This window comes from Strigops habroptila, chromosome 3 (assembly GCF_004027225.2).
Source record: "Strigops habroptila isolate Jane chromosome 3, bStrHab1.2.pri, whole genome shotgun sequence".
Taxonomy (NCBI): Eukaryota; Metazoa; Chordata; class Aves; order Psittaciformes; family Psittacidae; genus Strigops; species Strigops habroptila.
The window spans coordinates 72,123,411-72,145,275 of record NC_044279.2 but is presented as its reverse complement, the minus strand read 5'-3'; the positions used below and the strand labels follow the sequence as shown (position 1 = coordinate 72,145,275).

General features: G+C 40.2%; 1 protein-coding gene across 3 annotated transcripts; it reads right to left on the bottom strand.

Moving 5' to 3' along the window:
* Positions 1 to 677: 677 nt before the first annotated feature.
* Positions 678 to 21,836, bottom strand: HCFC2 (host cell factor C2). Of its 3 annotated transcripts, XM_030479138.1 has the most exons (16): positions 21,400 to 21,836; positions 19,149 to 19,297; positions 18,595 to 18,755; positions 16,483 to 16,691; positions 15,915 to 15,999; positions 14,743 to 14,846; positions 13,964 to 14,152; positions 12,539 to 12,724; positions 12,021 to 12,124; positions 10,871 to 11,033; positions 9,669 to 9,869; positions 8,379 to 8,449; positions 7,015 to 7,152; positions 5,434 to 5,619; positions 4,712 to 4,997; positions 678 to 3,661 (listed from the first exon to the last, which is right to left on the bottom strand). In XM_030479138.1, the coding sequence occupies exons 1-16, from the start codon at positions 21,563 to 21,565 to the stop codon at positions 3,636 to 3,638; spliced, it is 2,424 nt and encodes an 807-aa protein (XP_030334998.1). In that variant the 5' UTR covers positions 21,566 to 21,836; the 3' UTR covers positions 678 to 3,635. The 3 variants fall into 3 exon arrangements, with proteins under 3 accessions (XP_030334998.1, XP_030334997.1, XP_030334999.1); XM_030479137.1 differs by lacking the exon at positions 678 to 3,661 and having other exon boundaries at positions 4,493 to 4,997; XM_030479139.1 differs by lacking the exons at positions 678 to 3,661; positions 13,964 to 14,152 and having other exon boundaries at positions 4,493 to 4,997.
* Positions 21,837 to 21,865: the final 29 nt, after the last annotated feature.

The window sequence follows — 21,865 nt, the reverse complement described above, 5'->3', positions numbered from 1 at the left end:
AGAAAAGAAATGCCACGTTGGTTTTAAGATAAATTCAGAGAGCAAATTCAAGTCGGCCTTGACGAGAAAGTAACTCCTACTCAAGGAATCTTATTAAGAGGAAGAAAAAAGCACAATGAGGGAATTCTTCACTGATTGTTTAGGTTTTCCCCACTAGCACAAGGATCACAAATAACTGAAAATATGACAACAGTTACTCTACTATAATAGCTAGGAACACAAGAAGGAATCAGTTTGGAGCAGACAGCTTTTAGCAGTTTCTTATGGGATATCTCTTAAAGAGGTCTACAAACAACCCACAGACCTTTCCCTTCACTCACTCCTCTCTGCTCCTCTGCTTCTGGAAACATGCATTCCTTATTTCCCAAGGAGCTCCTCATAGGCAACTGCCATAAAAGCTTAGCCCCTCGCCTTAAGACTGTGATGTTTTGCACAGAGTTGGACCTGCACACAACTTGTATCCTTACTAGAAGGTGCCTGAGCATGGGAAGTGCTCACTCATATCCCATCTTTTTAACAAAATAGCAACACAACACCACACACTGTCACTCATTTTGAGCAGCAGCAACATAAACTCAATATACTCACTCTCTTCTCTCATCCCCTTTTCTAAAGATGGTCAGAAACGTGGCAGCTTGTACACGTACACCTCTGAAAAAACCAGGCACACAGCTCAGTGTTTACAATGTGTTTGATAGGACAACCACTTTATTACAAAGAACAAACAATGCTCTGAAATAAGACTGATCAACTTGAAGAGTACAAAATGTCAGTTTCCTTGTAGAGGTCATTAAGTAACAGGCTGTAAGACTAAGTTCACGTCAAATTCGTTATCCTGAAATATCAGGTAACAACAGTAATACTTATTATATCTTCAGAGTTTACGGCATGATCATGTGCTCTACTCCAAACTACATTCAGAAGATATTGCTATATTACTTTGAAAACACAAAGTGTAGGTTATTGTTCACTTCATTTCCATTTTCACAAGAACATTCTTGCGGTGAAGCTGCGGCCGTGTCTGCCGTAACCGGCATGACTGTCCTCCACTTACACAGTCACAACTTCCCTAGGGAGGTTAGTAAACCTAGACACGTGTACAATGTGGATACTGCCATCTGATAGATTTCAGCTTCTGTTACAATGTCCTTTAGCACTATAGGAAATAAATGGATAACACGGATTCTCAAAGAGCCAATGTCAACAGTCTTCCAAACAAATTCAAAATCAAACAGTCAGTATTTGTCTGATATCTAGTTGATAGATAGGCAAACAGGTGGGATTTAGACGTTATAAATACAGTTCTAAAAACAGACCACAAAGTGTATTTTACAGCGTGAACCACAATTTCATCTAAAAGTAAAACTGTGAGGAACTAAAGATTTGCGTGTGATCACTATTCAACGTCACCCAACTTGGACAAAGAAGAGAAAGTGACAACTCATGTCAGGGCAGCTGGAGAAAGCACACTTACAAGGAAATTATACTTTCATTGAAAACGCCACACTTTTACCCTTTGGTAGTTGTGACATACCCACTGAAAAAGAAATTGTGCAAAGCATGTGAAACCAAGTGCAAAAAAACTCCACCCAGACATACCCAACAGGTTTTATTCTTAAATAACAACTCTACAATCACAGCTACCAACCAACAAAAATCAAAGCCACAAGTGTTTTCTCTAAAGGCTTCTTTCACAGTACTAATAAGAAAAACCAAGTTCTATTCTTCTAGTTAGCAGTTCATGTGTACGGTATTTATCACACAGTATTGGTAGTGAGATCATACCTGATGAAATGGACCATTAAAAACACAAATATTTTAAAGCCAGTTAACTTCAGGAAAAGTCCTATACATTCATCCTATAAACACTGTTTAAAGTGAATGTGTGGCATCTGTCATTGTCATGAACACAAGCTTTTCCTCTGGAGTAAACCCATGTGTATTACTCCTGTGCCACAACTAACACTATTATGGCGATTTATGGTCCCCAGCACTTTTTATATGCTATTATAGCATGTGATGTGTTGTGATAATTAAGGCTGTATCAGCACTTCCATCACAACCCTGATTTTCAGGGTAGCCAAAACTTGGCTATTAAGTCTGTTCTGGGATACTGGAGCTGTTAAATCTCTACTATTTTAGTGATCCTTCTCCCACCAAACCAGGCACATCATTTATTTTATCTTCTATATTTACAAACGCTCTTAAGACAAATTTAACTGGCAGAGGCAAGAAATTCTACCTTGACGTACAGTCTTTTGGCATTCGGGGCAAAATTAAAGTGCAAAGTATAAACTTCATTGCACAGTAAATAATTTAGATTTTATTTTAAAATAAATCTTATTTAGGTGCCTCAATCTATTCACCTAGTGACCTTGTCCAACTCAGCCATTTTCCTCTACACTTTGGTAAACATAGGTTTATATATAGATACATAAATAGCATTTAAAATGTTTACCTTTATTTCGCTACTGTGAACAATCTTTTCCTCTCTTAGCATAGGAATGGATCAACCTATTCCTAGAAGTAATGCTTGTTGAATTCATCAGCTAGCTAGTTAATGTAAAATGATGCATAGTAAAAAGGGAGATACTGAACTTGATTGGTAGAATATACTGGTAAAGCAAACGAGCACTTAAGAAGATTAACTGGAATAAATATGTTGAGAGTTGCCATATAATATGTGCAAAATTGCTTACCATGTATTCTAAACTTTGGTTAATGTTTTCAGATTGAAGTTTTACAGAAACATGATGGAAGCAACACAAGTGATTACAAACACAGGAATGAGGTAAGTTATTATTAGTGCAAAAAGCAAGCATATGCTAAAAGCAAAGCATATGGATTTAAAAACAAAAAAATTAAAAGAAAAAAAAAATAAAAAGAGAATGAATCTCATGGAAGTTTAATCCAAGACCAGAAAGGTCTCTTGTAAACATTGGTATTTACAAGTTTAAGATTTGTACAACTACAAAAGGATAGTTCTAAATAGTAGTAGTGCATTTACAATGAATTTTCGGGTTTCGTAATAAGAGAAATGCCTAAGTTTATCTTTTTCCTTTTAAATCTTCAGGGGCTATCTTTCAAGATTAAGATATTTGTTACAAATAGTAGAAAAATCATTTCTTTACAAAAAAAGTATATATTAAAATATTTATACGTTTTAAGTTACTATAGAATAACTGGAAGTTTTTGCCTTGTACGCAGGCACCGCAACGAAGAACATGCTATATGGAACTGAAACCAAACAGAATTTGCTCATATACCAAATCTTACGAATTACTTGTGCAAGGTCTGTAGCAATCATGGGGACTCTACCTCAACTACTACTGCATGTGCCAATTGTTTATGTAGTTATTTTCAATCTGAAGCTGTGTCTTTTTTACATTTTAACTATCACTACCAAAAAGAGCTGCTGGATAGAGTATGGTCCTCCACCCCACCATCCTCAATATAGTTTCTATATGGTACTCATACCTGAGCAAGGCTGTATAACGCTGATGTTTCAAACGTAAAAAAGGTTATATATTTTTAAGATAAAAACAATGCAAAAATAAAATATTTGTAGCATTTACAAATAGTACAAGAGTTACATTAAACACTACATTCGAAACTTGAGATCTATCATGTTGTTTCTACTTTGAGCTTGATGTTTTCATATCTGCAAAAAGAAGGAGACATTGTTAAACGTTTCATCATTTCACATCGTATACACGGTCAAACACTTTCCAACGACGACTGTTTCACAGTTCTGGGGTACAGACCACGGTCAAAACCCTTGTCAATTAAAGGGTTAAACCAGCATTGGAACACTCCGCATTACAGAAGACAACTTCTTCACTGTTGCTCCCCATCTTAGAAAAACAGATTAGTGGTGTGTTCAACAGTTGGCTTTCAGCCACCCCCTGGGGATCACGGCCCACAGACGGAGAGGTCAGCTAAAGCCATACAACAGTTCACTGCTCCCCGAGGGGGTGTGCACACTCCTCTCGCTCTGACCTTCCTAACCTTCCTCCATGCTCACAGGACCTCTTGCTGAGCAAAGCCAGCTCCCAGCCACTGGAAAGCTAAGCCAGAAAGGGGAAGGAGCTGGGTAAGAGGCACAGCCAGCAAAACTGCATGTTTTGAGCACCTGGATTTGCTTGCTCGAAAGGTGAGCCAGAACTGATCAGGCTTAAACCTAATATTTATTTTCAGCAGATCCATTCCCATCCCCAACTCACCATGAACCTGTGCAAATTCAAGCATGGGGACAAGGTGACAAAACCTCTTCTGGCTGTAATATAGACTTTAAGGTGTACATGCCTCACAAAAACGCACCTTACATCACCTTATGACAGAATTTTCTAATAAGGAGTGGGGAAGGATTGGAAAAAACCCCGATTACACCCATGCATGTATCTGGATTGCTTCTTACTAGAAGGAAAAGCTGCTGAGCTGAAGTGAAGCCCCGGGAAGTCAGAAGTATACTGGACTTTTATTATTTGAGGGTCTGGGTAAGACTCAATAACGAGCATTTCAGTCCTTGCTTGTGAACAAAACTGCTTTTAAAACGTTATGCCAAATTCAACAACTGAGTTTGCTTAAAACTTCTATAAGGAACAAAACAACATTTCAAGAACTTCACATGCATTGCTGAAAGAAGCGTTGGTTCTAAAGACACAATACACCATTTCCTCTGTTTAAATGCTGCACCTGACACTGACTTTACCTTGAAGCCATCGAACTTGTGTTGCTGGTCCGTATCCTCGCTCATTCTTTGCGGAAATCCTGAACACTATAGCAGGTCGGGAAGTGTAATCGACGTGAGCATTTGAAAGCTGGGCAGCAGTCACTATACATGATGTTTTAAGACCACAGTATATTCTCATAAATACAAGCTGACTTGGGTTTTCCTGTAACTGGGTGGAACGGATTGCTAAGTAGGCAGAATACTCTAAAATATTTCCAGAGGGTGAAGCAGGAGGCTCCCAAGAAAGATGAATGCAGTCTACACTCTGCAGAAAAAGGGACAAAATGTGATGGTTATGCAGGTAACCATTAGATATTCAAATATATATATTAATAATACACATATTTACATATATCTTATATATATCATATGTAATACAGACAGAGAGAGAGGAATATAAAAAGCCCCTCTAAAGATCATCTGAAAATTCTAACCCAACATCGTTACTCTTTGGAGATAAGGATGTGTCTTTTGATGACTTGTTTAAACCCCTATAGATTTAAGGGTGCAGAAAGAGAAAATTCATAGAATTCATAGATTAGTTAGGGTTGGAAAGGACCTTAATATCATCTAATTCCCCCCCCCCCCACCATGGGCAGAGACACCTCACACTAGTCCATGTCACCCAAGGCTCAGTCCAACCTCATAGGGAAACTATTATATGATTGAAGGTAGATGTTTATCTTACTTATATTTCTCACCTTGGTGATTTTGACTGTTGAAGGAGCTCCAGGAAAACCCGGAATGCAAGTCTTGAATTCACTGATTTTGCTGAAAGGCCCAACACCACAGCCATTAATTGCAGCAACTCTGAACCTGTACACTGTGCCTGGAAAAAGATCCTGTTTCTTAAGTAATCTGTAGTCTGGTACATCTGCACTTTCCATCTGAAAATAAAGCAACATTTGTGTTAATTTCTAAAATATTCTAAACACAATTAGTCTACAAAAATATAAAGTGGGTAGCGATAAATTGAGATTAATGCATTCAATTGAAGCTGAAAATCTAATACTGTTGTACTTAAATCAGAATTTACAAAAAGGTTCTGACTGAAGCACTAACTCAGCTCAAAACAACTGACCTACGATGCAATATGAGACTCCATCTCCAACCAATTCCCCCCTTTTTCAATCGCTTAAATTGAATTGCAGCTCTTGATTATTTTCACTTGGGAAAGTAAAAGCAAAGTAGCATTTCCAACTGCACAGCTTATGATTTCATTAGCAGACTTGTCTGCCCTAAAAAAATAGGTTTTCTTTCAAAACCAGTTATTCCTATAGTTAGGAGTCAGTTGCAACTAGATGCATAGGTAATCAAAAGGTTTTTGAAGAAAAGCACTCTAAGTTAGTATCGAATAGGTTTCTGAAACATTATGTGTTACTGTAGTTCCATGTATAAAATATGCATTGATGCATCACTGAAACATCCAACAGAAGTATTTTCCTTCTGAATAATGTATAAGAAATCACAATCAATGAAAACACTGTAAAATGTACTACCCTTCAAAACTAAGATGTGCAGTATTTTTAGTGAAGTGCTTTTAAATGAGGTGTTCTGTTCTTTTGTTTCTGTCCCAAGAAAACATCTACCCATCAGGTTTTGTTTCTAGTTCACCACATTATTAATTTAAACACCATCAAAGCTGCAACATTTCTGCAAGTTTCACACGTATAGCATTTTAATAGACAAACTTACATGCGCAACAACAGTAAGTTAGAGAAATCTAATACAAACCCCACTACAGTTCCATATCTAGTCTTTTTAAACAGCCTAATCTATGTCTTATTAGTATCAATAACCATTGGCAAGCAAAGATTCTGGAAACAAGAAACTTTGAAACATTTCAATGCTGTTCTGAAACAACGTATTTTAAAGTTGTGGGGTTTTTTTTGGTTTTGGGTTTTTTGCCCCCCCTTTTTTATTTGTTTGTGTTTAGTGGGTTTTTTTTTTAGTTTTAAGAATTTTTACTAGTTTGACACTTCACTAAGTTTACAATTCCTTACTAAGCCTAGAAATAGAAATATGGAAAGAATTAGCAATAGCAAAATAAGATGTTCTGTATTATCATACAAAAACAAGAGAAGAAAATTCATCTGTTTTAGGAAATAGTAAAGAAAGGGGAGCAAAATACACGAGGAACTACTGGTCACAAAATACAAAACTCCTACAAGCACCTGATCCTGCTGCAGTATCCGAAATCCTACAGTTTGTCATCAACCATATGAGCAACAGGATCCAAAATATGTCTGTGCAAGTTATGTCAGAGAAGAATTAGCAGCTACCTTGTTAGAGATGTTCAGCGTTTCCTCTGGCAGCAAGTAGAACTGGCTCACCACAGCGCTGTTGTTCTTAAAAATCCCAACGTCATACCACTGCCGGTCTCTCGCTTTCACCGGTGCCATCGGTCTTTGCGGAGTTTTCTAGTATTTGAAGAACACATTATGTAGACTACCCATACTTCAAGGTAATGTGAAAACAAAAAGACTAGTACATGTAAGGGACAACCCCCTTTTATACCAGTGTTACTTTCTCATGCTGGAATTGAATATGCATATACTACCAAAACACTGTTCAAAACCAACTGGTTGTAATACACTGACTTAGACACAATCCATCATCTAAAAAAACCCCACAACCAACCAACAGTTGGGATGTCACCTCTGACATTCTAGTTTAAACAGGGAGGGGAAGAAGTTCAAAGCTGTAGAACTAGGTGTCTGTAGCAGCATGTAGTTGCGAGTTAATTTCACTCAGAGGTCAAAACATTCCACAATGTGGTCCAACACCAGTAGCTCTACCTGGGATTCAAACATACTCTCTTTCAAGGTGCTGCTGAAGTCACCTGCAGCTGAGAACAGGGCCTCTGCTGTGGCATGGGGTGATGGTGGTGGATGGCATGAGAGCTGTTCCTGACTGACCCAGAAAGACAAACTGTCTTTCTTGCTTGTCTCCAGGCACCAGGGAGGGCGCTGGGGTGGTCAGTGTGCCCCGCACAGCCAGGCCATGGTCCTGCTAGCATGGAAGGGGGCAGGAGCGGCAGCTGCTCTTGGCAAGAGCACCCCAACCCTTCAGCAGCAGCTGCTTCTTCCCATCCTTAGCTCCTCCCTTTTGGTGGCAACAATGGCACCTTGGTTTTGTGCATTAAGTTGTAAACAGGTGAAATAGGAAGCATTTACTTTTTCAGGCAGTATTTACAGCTTGCATAGCCAGTCCCCATCTCCTCTAGGGAAAAACATCAAGATGTCAGTTTAGTAACGTTTCAAACCTACAGATCAGCAGCTAACACTAGTCTGATCTAATACATACTTCACTTTAAATCCAGTTGTCCATACAGAAAAAACATTTTACATTTGCACATCATGCAGCAGAGAACCATTCCACTGTGCCAGCCGATAAAAATGCTGCAACAGCTGAACACATACTTGGATCTCCTCCCAACTACACAACTGCTGCTTAGACTCAAATCAAACCCACACAATGCAATTAGTTTTACAACAGAAATGTTTACTCCTCTATTATTCACTTCAAGCACTAAATATACATTGCTTTTCTTTCAGAGAGATAATAAAAGGAAAACAGAAGAGCCCTTGCAACTAATTAACAGAACAATAAATACAGCTATTTAATTATACTTTTTCAGACTTACAGAGGAGTGTGAATCATTTGTCTGTCCTGAATTGACCCTTGTGGAAGGCATGACATATGCAGTTTCAGCAGCTAGAAACAAAAAGTGACATTTAAAAAGCTTAAGTGATACAAAAAAATTAATACAAAGTCCACAGAGTATGAAAGTTGTCCTCAACAGCCATTTACAAGTATTTGTTGCAAAAATAGGTCTCAGACTTCTTTTGCATGCAGTTCTATTTATAGCACGGATAGCTAATTCTGGCTTGCACCATGTTCACAGAACAATTGTAAGAGCCTGGCATTGCAGGCTGCTATAGATAACACAAACAGAAGGCAGGACCCAAAAAACCCTAAAAAGTGACAGAATTATGAAATCAGTATGAAATATTTTTGAACAAATGATCTAAATACTAGATTGAAGCACATTCTGATGACATTGTATGAATAGTCTAAGCATAGACTAGTCTAATTTGAATGCATTCTGACATCAATACAGTCTGAAGGCTAAACATGAGCAGGTCATCTTTATACAATCCTAACAAATGAGAAAAGAACACTTATTAAATTTAAAATGGAATATTAAAAAAAAAGCAAAAAGAAATCAAAGCACATGAGCAACACAAGGGAAAATGAGTATTCTGTACTTGTGTTTCTGGGGTTTGCTTTTAAAATCGAATACTCTTTGGTAAAAATTACACTACTCGCACTGCGTCAATAAGAGAACACAGTTCTTAACACTCAAAACAACAGCAAGCACAGCCCGTTGATATTCATGACAAACCGAACGTGAAAAACTACTGATATGTTTAGTTTCTGCACCACTGCTTATTTTGGCTATTTCGAGCAGACTGAAGAGGTCACCACATCTGACTGGCGGTGAGCGAGGCACGTGAACTGGCCGTGTTTGTTACAGAGGTCAATTGTTCGAAATCAGAATCAGAGGTTACTATTTGTAGTCTTTTGCTGACTGAATAAACAGACAATCACTGAATGAAAGCAAATGTGCTATGGGCACCAAAACTGGCTGCCACTGCTGTTTAGAAAATGGGCTTCTGCAGAAACGCAGATTTAAAGGACTTTTCACTTACAGGAAACAAAGTGGTTTACAAAGGTATAAAAGGAATATCCTGATTTTAAAAGATGTTTAAATCATAGCAGAGACTATCCAGGCTGCCCAAGGTCCTCAATGCCCAAAGCCCTAAATCAATCCCAGGTACTAGTCAAGATGGGAATCCCACCACACTAGAGGAACTCTGATGGCCTTAGATATATATGGCTCAAAATACAGTATGTGAAACACATTTCAAACCTTCAGATTTTGAATTGAATGTTGTTAGTGAAGTTTCATCTTTAACAACTGCCCCATTTGTACTTGATGATTCAGTTTTAACAGCCTGCTGGGTTACCATAGTTTGTGTGCTGGAGACAGTACTGGATACAGAAGCATCAGGATTTACAGTTTGTTTGTCCAAGTCATGTAATTCACCTACATTTGCTGAAGTCTGAGGACCTTAAAAAAACCAAAATATTAACCAGAATTCACTATTGAGAACACTTAACAAATCTCATCTTGATCTAATAACTTCAGTTTCACTTCAAACCAGAGTTCAGCTCAGATTCAAGTTAGAATAGATCTGGTTATGTTAATTGCTAATCACTTTCTCAAGGAATATAACTTAACAAGAGTCTGTCTGCATGCTCATAAACAGATACATGTAAACAGTTATATTAAAACAGTGATGTCACTTGTTTTAAGCTTGCTATTCTGTATCTATTTGGTTCCAAAATAATGAATTTGAAAAAAAAAAAAATCCTAATATAAAGTGTCCACACAGATCAGTATCACGGACTTGTAACCATCAACTGAAGATTAACCACTGTGGAAGTCTGTTTCTAACTCAGCACTAAGACCCAAAATGCCCACACAATACTTAAATTACACAGTGAAGAAACAACCTATAAATTAGATGAAAGTCAAATATAAAGATCAGGTGATTCTGGATTCACCACACTGAACTCAAAGCACATCAGTGCTATGCCTATATCAGTGCCTATTCATCTTCTACTTCCTCTACACTAAAAGAGAAACATGCTCCTCCCCATGTTGTCTAAAATTTTACATCAGCTAATAGCTTTTCACAATTAACAGACAGAAGTAGTATCAAAGAGAGCCTGGAGTTACTTTTACCTTAATGCTGTAAAATGAATCTGGTCCTGTCAGTCTGTTCTTTGATGTTAAAACCAGCTATTTATGTTTAAAGATATGCATTTGCCATCATAATAATGAATATATTTAAAATTTCATGTCCCCTGCAACACTTCAAACAACTTCAGATTTCATTTTTCCTCGTATCATCTAACAATACATTCCCTAATAACTAGCACAAGTTGGGTTTTTTTGAACTACAAAGATCTCAAACAATTAAACTGCAAGACAGACATAACCTTATTTTATGTTTATGAATTTTAACTCTCACTTTGTGATTAATTTTTATTCTATAGTCATCTTACTTGAAGTACAAACAGGCAAAACAGAAGGGGCATTTGATTCTTTGAATCCTGTAGCATCTGCATGGTTTTTCATAGTCTCGTGTGTAATCTTGTTTTCAGGTGCTGCAACCTTTTCTTTTCCTTCTACTTTTAATAATGAGTTGGATGAAAGGGAAACTTGGACCTAACCAAAACAACATATTTGTTAATGTTTAACTGCAAAGTTCAGAAATGTCAGTTGCAAACATGGCATGAAAATACTTGCTCAAAACCAACAAACAAAAACCCTCCAACAAATCCCTCTAGCATTTTAACCAGGAAACCAACCTCACAATCCACCTCATCTTAGCCATTATAAAACAAAGACTCAAACTGTAGGTTGGCTTGGAAGTGTCCCTGACCCATACTACATTTTAGCTGAGAGTGAGCTCACTTTATTACATGGAAGCTCACTGGTGCATACATTTAGTCTGTGGAGGGAACTTGAGGGAATGGGGAAAAAATCACAGAGGTTTTCAACCTTTGCTTTCCTGGCACATGCCTAAGATATTTCTACTGTTAGTAAAATTTATTGTACTTTTACACGTGTTTTCTACAAGAATACATTATGAATCCCATACAGACCTGAGGCTTTACCTGAGTAAGAAAAGGTATACATTTCTAAAAATGAAATCCTTTAGCCAGTTTGTCCTCCCTCATTCTTTTAAATTGACAAAACAGTGGAACATGTACAACTGCACAACCAGAATAGGTAATAACTGGGTTTATTCTGTAGTAGGAACCTACAACTAAGCAGGCTAGCATAAAAACACTAACAAAGAAGGAATATGACTTTTCTTTCTGCCTCCCACATTAATTTCCCCAACATTTTGAGAATGAATGGTATTTCTACTGATACCAGGCTTCCAGTTTGGCATTTCCGGAAGTCAATACAGCTGCATTTCCCTTTCTGCATTACCAAGAAGACTGTCTGCCAACCATAAAACTAAAAAGGACGTAAGAAAACAGACACAACTACTTCAGCGGGTGCCTTTTTTTTGTTGGATTTGGTTTTTTACTCAAAGGCCTACAAAGTATGTAGGGACTTATAAAACCAAGAAAGTGTTTTGACAGCTCTCTTGCTTCCCACACTTGCTTTGCTACTTCGAGGCGTTTTTCAGTTTACACTTACATTATTAGGAATGACATTATTTGTTTGGCTGGGATGATCCACCTTCATTTCTGGATAAGGGACACTAGGCAACGACTGTGAACTTTGACGTAGAGAAGAGCCACCTTTCAGGTAAACAAAACCAAATTCCAATCAGTTACATAAAGCTTAATATTATGTTCATTGGAATCTATTCCAGTAAGCAAGAGGGAGACCCAAAGCTGCCTGAAAGAGGAGTTGGTTGTAAGACTGAAATGAAGCTGCATGGCCAGTCAGTCAGATAAAACCCCCTCCTCACTGTTTCCTTTCTCAAATCGTGCCCAGCACTGTACAAATATCTTCATATTCAGATAGATGGCCAAAACTGACAGAGAGAAGTTAAAGCTGAGATTTCCATAACCATAATGCACACATTTGGGAAATAACCAAAGAAACAGGGAGTCTCTCTCTCTCAAAATTATATATATATTAAAAAATTCATTACTTATGCAATCTTCTACCTCTGCACAAACATTAGCATATTATGATCTGACTGCTACCTTGTGGACTCAGCACTGATGTCTCAGGAATCCCAGTACCAGGTATTCCAGCTGCTGGTGGCACTGGTGAGTCAGCATGTAACTGAAGAAGATATCCTTCGACTGTAGGTACTTCATCCCATTTCACTTGAAAAGAGTTGGTTGTAGCTCTAATCAGCTGTACCTGTGATGGTGCTGGAGGTTTCTCTACAAGAAACCAATAAAACACAGATGGCATGTTTAAAATTGCCCTCCTTTATCAGTTTAAGAAATATCTATATAATACAAGCCAAATCAATAGCTTCTTTTTTGCTTATATACAATATATACCATATTCCACAACAAACAGTTGTCAAAGGTGGCAAGTCAAGTCAGAGAATTGTAAGAGTCTTCAAAAACGCTTAAGTTTTGATGCTTTGTTTTTTAATGGCTCTTCTGCTGCCAGTAAGTCTTTGATTTGTATACACATCATTATAGGGATTACAGCGAGAAGAGATCCTCATCCTTTCCTAAAAGGCTGCACGCAGCTCTTTGCCTCCTAAAGCTTTCTGTATTCCTGGAAGGGAATCACAGAAGATTGTGCTTCCTTTTTTCTTGCTCTCGGTAGCTAAAGTGAACTTTCCCTTAAAACTTCTCCTGCAAAGGCGGAAGCCCAGGCATGATTCAATGCCAATTGCCTGCTCCTCTCACTTGCCTTCATGCCTGACTAGGCTGCACTCTCAAGCACATACCTCCCCTGCTATTCTTTTTCATTTTCTGGCCCTCCTGAGGATCAAAAAAAACCCACCAAAAAACCAAAACAAAACACGAAAATAAACCAAACACAAACCCAAATGTTCCATAATCTCCAGTAACTATTCTCATGCTTCCGCTTGAGCGGGCAACAATTCCCTCCCAAAAGTACTATTCTAGTTCCCTCTCTCCCAGTACCATTTCAGTGTCCTGCCATCAAGCCAGCTAATGAGTGACTGGTGCTCCGGAACTCCCTTCAGCCCCAGGAACAATTTGTTCCTTTCTCAGATTCGACACTATCTTTTTGCAGTCCGAGAGATGAGGAAGCAGCAGCAGCAATGATCCCAAGAGAAGGAGGAGTTTGGTAAAAAAGAGTGAGTAGCAGCAGAAAAGATCACTAAGAAGAGAGGCCAGGAACCTTGAGTTTAGGTAAAACATCCTTTAGCACCTTGAATCTACTATGACATGCAATGAAGAATCTAGCCACAAAATTCTTCCAGAGGCTTTAAACAAGCCTTCCTGCTTTTTTTCAGTTTAAGTTATAGCTGGAGCCTTCAAACAACACCGAAGTGTGGTTTATTTAAAAAAAGCTTTAAGATTTAAGTAATCTTTGAGTTTGCTCCTTTAGATGTTCTGTTCATCAATGATGCCAGCTTCCCATATAATAATAAAATTTGGAACATAGCACAAGTCTCTTACTTATTTCTGACTCACCGGTATCAAGGTACCAAAGATCTTTGCAGCAAACTTGATTGTTCCAAGCTTTTCTGTAACCATCTCTACCACTCCAGATATACAGACGAGTGCCAACCGCTACAGCACAGTGTCCTGCTCTTGGCCCTGGTAACAAGTTACTTTTGTCCTCCTGGCAATCTGAGATCAGACCTATCCATTCTGTGGTATCTAGTAAATGAAACTCGAAAGATTTAGTTTCTAGATGTCTTCCAAAACAAGCAAAACAGATGTTAATACACTTCACTGCTCAGAGAAAAGGAAAATAAGTCGCCTCTGTTTTTATAGACAATCGCATTTAAATTTGCACTATTACAAAGAGAAGATCACTTTCAATTAGTTTGCAAGACACAATCAATTAATACAGGATGAATTTCTGACCTCTGGTTGTCTGTCTCACGCAAATACAAGATCAGAAGTTGAGGATTCAGGGATAGTACTATCCCATTTAGAAAAAACTCATTTCAGGATCTGTCTCTTGGGTTCTTCTATAAATGAAGGAGGAGTATTTATATTACTGAGTACTAAAGTCATATTAACAGAGATTTGCAGCTGCAAACCTGCTGAATGTTCAAAGAAAAATATTACTAATTAAAATAATCACTTCTTAAGAAATGTAAAAACCCAGCATCTTCTTTAGTCAGCCAGGATTACAACTGTGTATCCTAAACGCTTTCTCAGGCTATTCAAAATATTTACTCCATTCTGTTAAGAAAGTATTAATTCCAAATGCCCGCTCCCAGAAAGGCAGAAACACTGACCCAAATTAAGATAAGAAAATGAACCGGTACATTTCCATTCACCATCATGAGCAGAAATTTCACCTCCTGCTGACTGTGGAACCCATCCACCAAAAACATACATTCTGAAATACAGGAAAAGAAAGAAGAGGGAAAAAAGACAAGAAAAGCCAATTAACATCTAGATCTGCTGCATGTGCTCTCTCAAACTAGGACAAAACATTAAATTTCCAGTGCTTTACAGTTATGGTTTACAGCAGATTTTGTGTCTACTCTCTTTAGAAAGTATTGTTGCAGACATCTACCTTCTGAAATTTTTTAGTAAGTTAACTGATAAAAAAAAACCAAAAAAACCCAAAACAAACCCAAAACTACTCCAACAATTTCCCAGAAACAGAACTTAACACTGTATCTTTTTTACAAACCACCAAACTGCCAATACTCTCCAAAAAAATCACACGTGTACATAGAATTTCTACAACCCTTTACTGCAGACCTCTCAATAAACCATTCTGAAATTAGAAGACCAGTATCTAAGTCAGATATCAAAACTTAAAAACATAATGCAGGCTACAAACTACTAACACCTTAGTAAATAATAAAAAGATAAGCTGTTGGATCATAAGATGGAAAGCTTTCACATTTCCTTCCCCCCTTGCCTCTGACTCTTCATATCAGCTTGTAAGCTAATATCAAATGGACTGAAACCCATGTTTAAAAGTCCATTTTATCAATGCTATCCACCAAAACAAACCATAATGGCAAGAAGTAATGAGGAATAGAGTACAGAAAAACTGGCCCACAAAAACGTGGAATGGTTTTGCCTAGAACTAGTTCTGCCACTTGGGCATTTTCTTTGTGCAGCTAGTTCACTGTGTCACAGGCACAGAGGCACTCAAGTTGTCTCCTGACAGAGCCAGCTCAGGTCCAGCTGAGACTGCCCCAGAATGCACAAAGGTGCATGAAGAAGCCTGGAAAGCTGCTTGTGGGTTAGGCAGATTGTCCTGCCAACTAGAGCAGTTTGATACCCTTAAGTTAACAATGGTACTTTTACATTTCCTCTGAGATAGCATAATAGAAGCAGAAGAGTACTCTACAGGGCTGATGGTTTATACTGAGCAGTAGTGGATAAACATCATCATTCTCCTACTAGGTGTACCTTTCTAGAGCTGAGCTTTTAACAACAGACATACTTGTTTCCTATTACATTGGCCGTATGGAGACTGCGAGGAAGTGGTACTGTCCCTTTAGTTTCTGGTCTTGACCAGGTCATCGTTTCTAAAAGAAAAAGAATAAAACCCTTCAAAAAATGTGTTACTGTATATTTCACTACCTGGATTTAGGATAGAACATAACCTTTAACATTCAACAAAACAGAATTCCACCTTTTTCAGATGGCTATTTTAAGAAAGAAGGTGCAATAACAAGCACTTAAAGCTTCTTTTAATAATCACAGGAAATACTGACAAACTAATTGTTTGTCAGTTTGTCAAAAAGATAAGTTATGGTTTCATTATGGTTATTCAGCTTGGTTATCATACTGACAGTCTTTAAAGCACTCTAAGGAAATAATCTCACAATGTAACCAAAATCATATGCAAACAATGTTATATCTATTTAATTCCAAAAGGCTAACACTTAACTATGGTGTAAGTCCCAATAATACCTGCTCTGCATCATGCCATTAATCATTATATACTGTAATTTTTCCTCTTGGCCTGTAAGGCCCCTGCACTGACTTCTAGTGGCAAATCAACTCACCTATGTCAAGTTCCCAGAGATCATTAAGCCGACAGCCACACATCCCTCCAAAAATATACATCTTTGGACTTCCCAAATCTTTTCTGCAGTATATGATGGCTGTGTGAGATTCTCGTGGAGATGGCAAGATCCCTTTGGTCACAGGAATACTCCAGCCGACAACGCCAGAACCATGTTGCAGCTCCAGTTCATAGAAATCATTTAAATATCTAGGGTATTATTTGTCAAAGTATAAAAAATGCAGTTATAAGCTAGATTACAAGTGAGCTTTAAACCCTGACCCCTTACAAGTATTACAGACATCAGTCTTGGGAGAGTAGGATTTAAAAATCTCAAAACATCTGATGGCATTGTGGACACTACCAAAACTAGGTGGATTTAGAACAAAAAGTGAACGATCATAACTTACTGCCTCTAAGAAAACACGCTTTCATATCATACTTGATACACTGTATTACATGAAAGAAACATTAAACATTGGTAAGAACCATTTGTAACAGAAATTGCTACACATGGACAAACCTGGAATAAACTGCAAAGTTGTGAGAAACACATGATGATGTGGGACATCAAAGATAATTTCTGCAACTCTAAGGAACCAAAGTTGAAAAGAAGCTGTTTCTTTTCTGATGTCTTCAGGCTGGCCAACAGACAAATAGCCATTTGTTGCTGAATCTATCAGCAAGTTACTTTTAGATAATGGTCACTGAAACTTGGCATTCACCAGATACCTCTTGTTTACCGAGCTTAAAATGGTTTAGTTATAGCTCAGTGGATGTAAGCTCTCTGAACTGCAGGTGAATGTGGATATAAAACTTCAGCGTTGCCACAGAATCATAGAGCAGGCTGGAAGGGACCTTAAAGGTCATCTAGGTCCAATCCCCTGCCACTGGCAGAGACACCTCAAAGCCCCATCCAGCGTGGCCTTGAACACTTCCAGGGATGGGGCAGCCACAACTTCTCTGGGCAACCTGTGCCAGTGTCTCACCAACCTCGCAATGAAGAATTTCTACCTAATATCTAATCTATATCTCCCCTCTTTCAGTTTAAACCCTTGTCCTGTCTCTACATGCCCTTGTAAAAAGTCCCTCTCCAGATTTCTTGTAGGCCCTTTTAGGTACTGGAAGGCTGCTATGAGGTCTCCATGCAGCCTTCTCTTCTCCAGGCTGAACAAGCCCAACTCTCTCAGCCTGCCTTCATAGGAGAGGTGCTGCAGCCTTCTGAGCGTCTTTGTGGCCCTCCTCTGGACTCACTCCAAGAGGTCCACATCCTTTTATGTTGGGGGCCCCAGATCTGAACACTGTACTCCAGGGGGGTCTCACCACAGCGGAGCAGAGGGGCAGGATCACCTCCTTCGACCTGCTGGTCACATTCTTTTTGATGCAGCCCAGCAAACAGTTGGTTTCTGGGCTGTGAGTGCACACTGCCAGCTCATGCTGAGCTTCTCATCTCACTAACATTCCCAAGTCCTTCTCAGAGCTGCTCTGAATCCAGTCTTCGCCCAACCTGTATTTGTGTTTGGGACTGCCACAACCCACATGCAGAACTTTGCATTTGGCCTTCTTGAGCTTCATGGGGTTTGCACGGGCCCACCTTCCGAGCTTGTCAAGGTCCCTCTGGATGGCATCCCTTGCCTCCAGTGTGTCGACCACACCACACAGCTTAGTGTCATTGGCAAACTTGCCGAGGATGCACTGTTAGCCAATAATAAATGCAACTTCAGCTGTTACTTTTAAAAAATTCCACATGAATTCATGATTGTTTTCCACAGCATTATAAAGGAAACTTCTATTGTGAATTCCCTGGTGAATCGTAAGACTTTGCTGATTTAAGTAATTCTAACAAACAAGCCATTCTTAAAAACATCACCCAAAATACTAAGAAAAAGACCAAAGTCTACTCAGGTTTCTCTTCAAAAGTTGCAGGGCTGTCAGTCAGTGTTGTAGGATTAGCAGAAGAAATATGTAAGCTTCTTAGCATGTAACCCCTCCACTGCACAAATAATCCAAATGTGAGTACTTGACATGCAGTACAGCCTCCCTACAATGTTCCTCTTTGAAGCTGTCACATCTAGTAATTTAAAAACATTTAATTCAAACCAAATCAGCATACCTGGGAACATTATTATTTGAATCCTCACTTTCATTTGCCAGGCCACCAAATAAATAGCACTTGTTACCATATAAAGAAAAGCTGTGCCCAAGCCGAGGACAAGGTGGTGATCCAGTGGAAGGAGCTTGAGGTTTTACTTTTTTCCAGAGCCATCGACTTGCCTTAAAGACAGGAAAAACATATTCAGAAATATCTTCACTTATAGTTGTTAAGAGGCAACAGAATACAGATAATATTAACACTTGTATATTTCCTGAATTATTTTTAAGGGAATGCTGGGCTTTTCTTAGGGTATATATATTAAAAAGGACAAATAGGAGCCAACCTTCATAAAACATTAAATATTTTATACCTTATTCAGACTAGATGGAAGTTTCTTTTTCAAAGTTATTTAGATTTTCTCCATCTTCAGAATCTATTTAGAGTTTATTCTTCCTGGAGCAGAGCAAAGCCCATCTAACTTTCCTCTGCAGTTGGCAATATAAAATGTGTTTGTTCATAAATAGATAAATAAGGTAGTCCTCAGAACTGAAACATTTTCATGCATTTCGTACCTGTAATTCATATAAATCATTACTGTATCTTCCATATTCAACCATTCCTCCAAAAACTAGTATTCTGGTGCCATCACAAACAAATCCATGTGCTGCACAGCCTGGAGGAATATCTCCCCTTACAGCAGGAAGGAACCACTGATTCGTAACTATAGTAGAGAGGGAAAAAAAAAAAAAAAGAGAAAGTGTATTTTTAAACACCTCTGCTTTCTAAAGAATTATCTTTTACCTGTAGATAACTGTGAATGGGCTATTTAATGCTACGTTTTAATAGAGCTAATTTTTTTTTTAATAAAAAGCAAACACCTCTATCAAACCACCGTTACTCAATCTATGAATGAGCATGAGGTCACTGTAATAAGTCAGTTACCGAGGGTCACTCAGCAATTTTAATAGACTTGCCAAAAAGAAAGGAGGCTAATGAGGAACGTAAGTGCAGTTCCACACAAGAGAGATAACTACACTAACTCAGGGAGAGCTAGCCCTAGAAACAGAACTATTAGAGCTGCAGTAGCATGGCAATGTGCCTGGACTTAATAGCGCTATTGAAAAGCTAATTACAGCGTTCTGGGATCCGTGTTAATACCTACAGAGCACTGCACTGATACATAGGAGAGGAGAGGCACAGAGGCAAGAAAGAGCAACAGAGATTGCCTGATCCAGCAGCAGCATGTTGGTGTTTAAACTGTCCTGAATTACAGGAGATATTGCCTCCTTTTTCCTAAGCTTTTTGCATGAGCACAAAGGGAAAAAGTGTGGAATTAGAAGCTTCAAGTGAACATTGCTTCAGGGGATTAAGATGCCCCCACTGACTCCTTGGAAGTCACCACGCTCATAGCAAGAGCGATGGATGACATCCCAAACTCGGGCAGCCCAGGTTACAACCCTGCACCTTAGCTCCCAGAGAAAAAAAAGTCAGTTTGGGCCAAGCACTTGTCTGGGAAGTGGAACAATCAAGTTGTGATCCTTTTTGTCACTGCTGCAAATAGGAAACACCTTCAGCAGAAAGCCTGGGCAGAAAAATAAAGCGATGTTAAGATTGTCTCAAAAGGCACCCATCAGAACCTCTGTTCCGACAGACAGTATAACTGTCCTATCTAAATGCATTCTTTAGATTACTCATTGAAACAGGAACGTTAAGAGATTTTTCTTTGCTCCCCCCAAAAATATAATTGAGTGCAGCAGATCTTTAAGCTACCATGGAAATACCTGCTTGGAAGAACTCTTATCAGTAAGCATTTTCCACTTAATAAATTACCCCCAAAATATGTTTGCGCTCCCAGATTACACTTCAAAAACACTCAGCAAAAATACCATCACTTTTTTGGGGGGGTTGGGAGGGTATGGGGGGGAGGAGGGACACATAATAAGAATAATTTTTTAATGATTCTTAGAAGTTGGCAGGTTAAAAGGCTAGTTAACATGGTCTCACTTTCATGCTTCTGGTACATTGTACAAAGCAGCTAACAGCGGCTGACTGAGAAGCCCAAATCAGTCACTTAACTATCCCATCTCAGGCCAAGCTCTGAAATCACAGAGTTTTCCAGCCTCATATAGTATCCCATACCGTAACTACTTAGGCATCTAATCTTTCACGAATAAAATCGGTCTTGGGCAGCTTCCTGTTTGGAAAGGCTCCCAATGCCATGGAAAGGCTCCCAATGCCAACATGTTCGCTTTTCTAATCCAGATTTCTGTTTCAGCGTGTTCAGCTCTCGTAAACTGTCACCAGAGGGAAGAAGAAGGGGGCTCTGGACACCCGAAGGGGCTAACCCAGCCTGCAGTCATTCAGCCGAGACCTGCTAGGGGAGGCTCTGCACCCCAGGACGGGGGGCTAGGGAAGCAGAACAGACACAAGGCACGCAGAACAGTTTTCCAGGTTCCTGTTCTCCAAGAAAAGGGCATTATCCCCGTAGAATCAGCCAGGGCGCAGCATACTCCCGGGAGACCCCTCGCCCAGGCGGTATTTCCCCCCATTCCCCTCCCATTTCGGCTCCGACCAGCTTCTCAGCCCGGGGACATCCCGCCCGCCGTCCCCTCAGCGCCAGCGGCTCAGCCAAGCCCCCGCGGCAGCCGCGGAGGACGGCCGGAGGCTCGGGGACCGACCGCGCCGCTGTGCGGAGGCCGGTGCCCAGCAGCGCTGGCCGGTGCCACCGGCGGCTGAGGACATGACAGCCCCGCCGCTGGCGCTCCCCGCCGCCTCACCGCCGCGGCCCCGCCCGGCGCTCTCCGCGCCCGCCGCGCCGCGCACCCGTGTTATAGACGTGCAGCTCGTCGGCGATGCCCTCGTTGCCGCCCCCGAAGATAATGACGAGCTCGCGGATGGCGACCGCGCGGTGCCCGTGGCGGGAGCGCGGCACCGGCCCCGTGAAGGAGGACACCCGCCTCCAGCTCAGCCCAGCGGCGGCCGCCGCCATCTTACCGCCGCTCCCACAATGCACCACGCGGCCGGGGCAGGCCGGCGGGGGAAAGGGGGAGCAGGGGGGTGCCGCTGTGGGTCACGTGATGGCGGCGGGGTGGGTGCCCGTTAGTGTCGGTTGCCCTCGTCCCTGAGGTGGAGCTGTCACCGTCGCGCTCTTCTAGGCAGCGGTCGCCTGCTGGGTGCTGGCCTGTGCCCCCCTCAGTGACGGGGGCCGCAGCGGAGAAACTGCGTCTTGTCCCCCGCCAGGGTGGGGACTTGGAGGCCGCCCCAGGCGCTCCCCCCCCCCCCCGGGCTG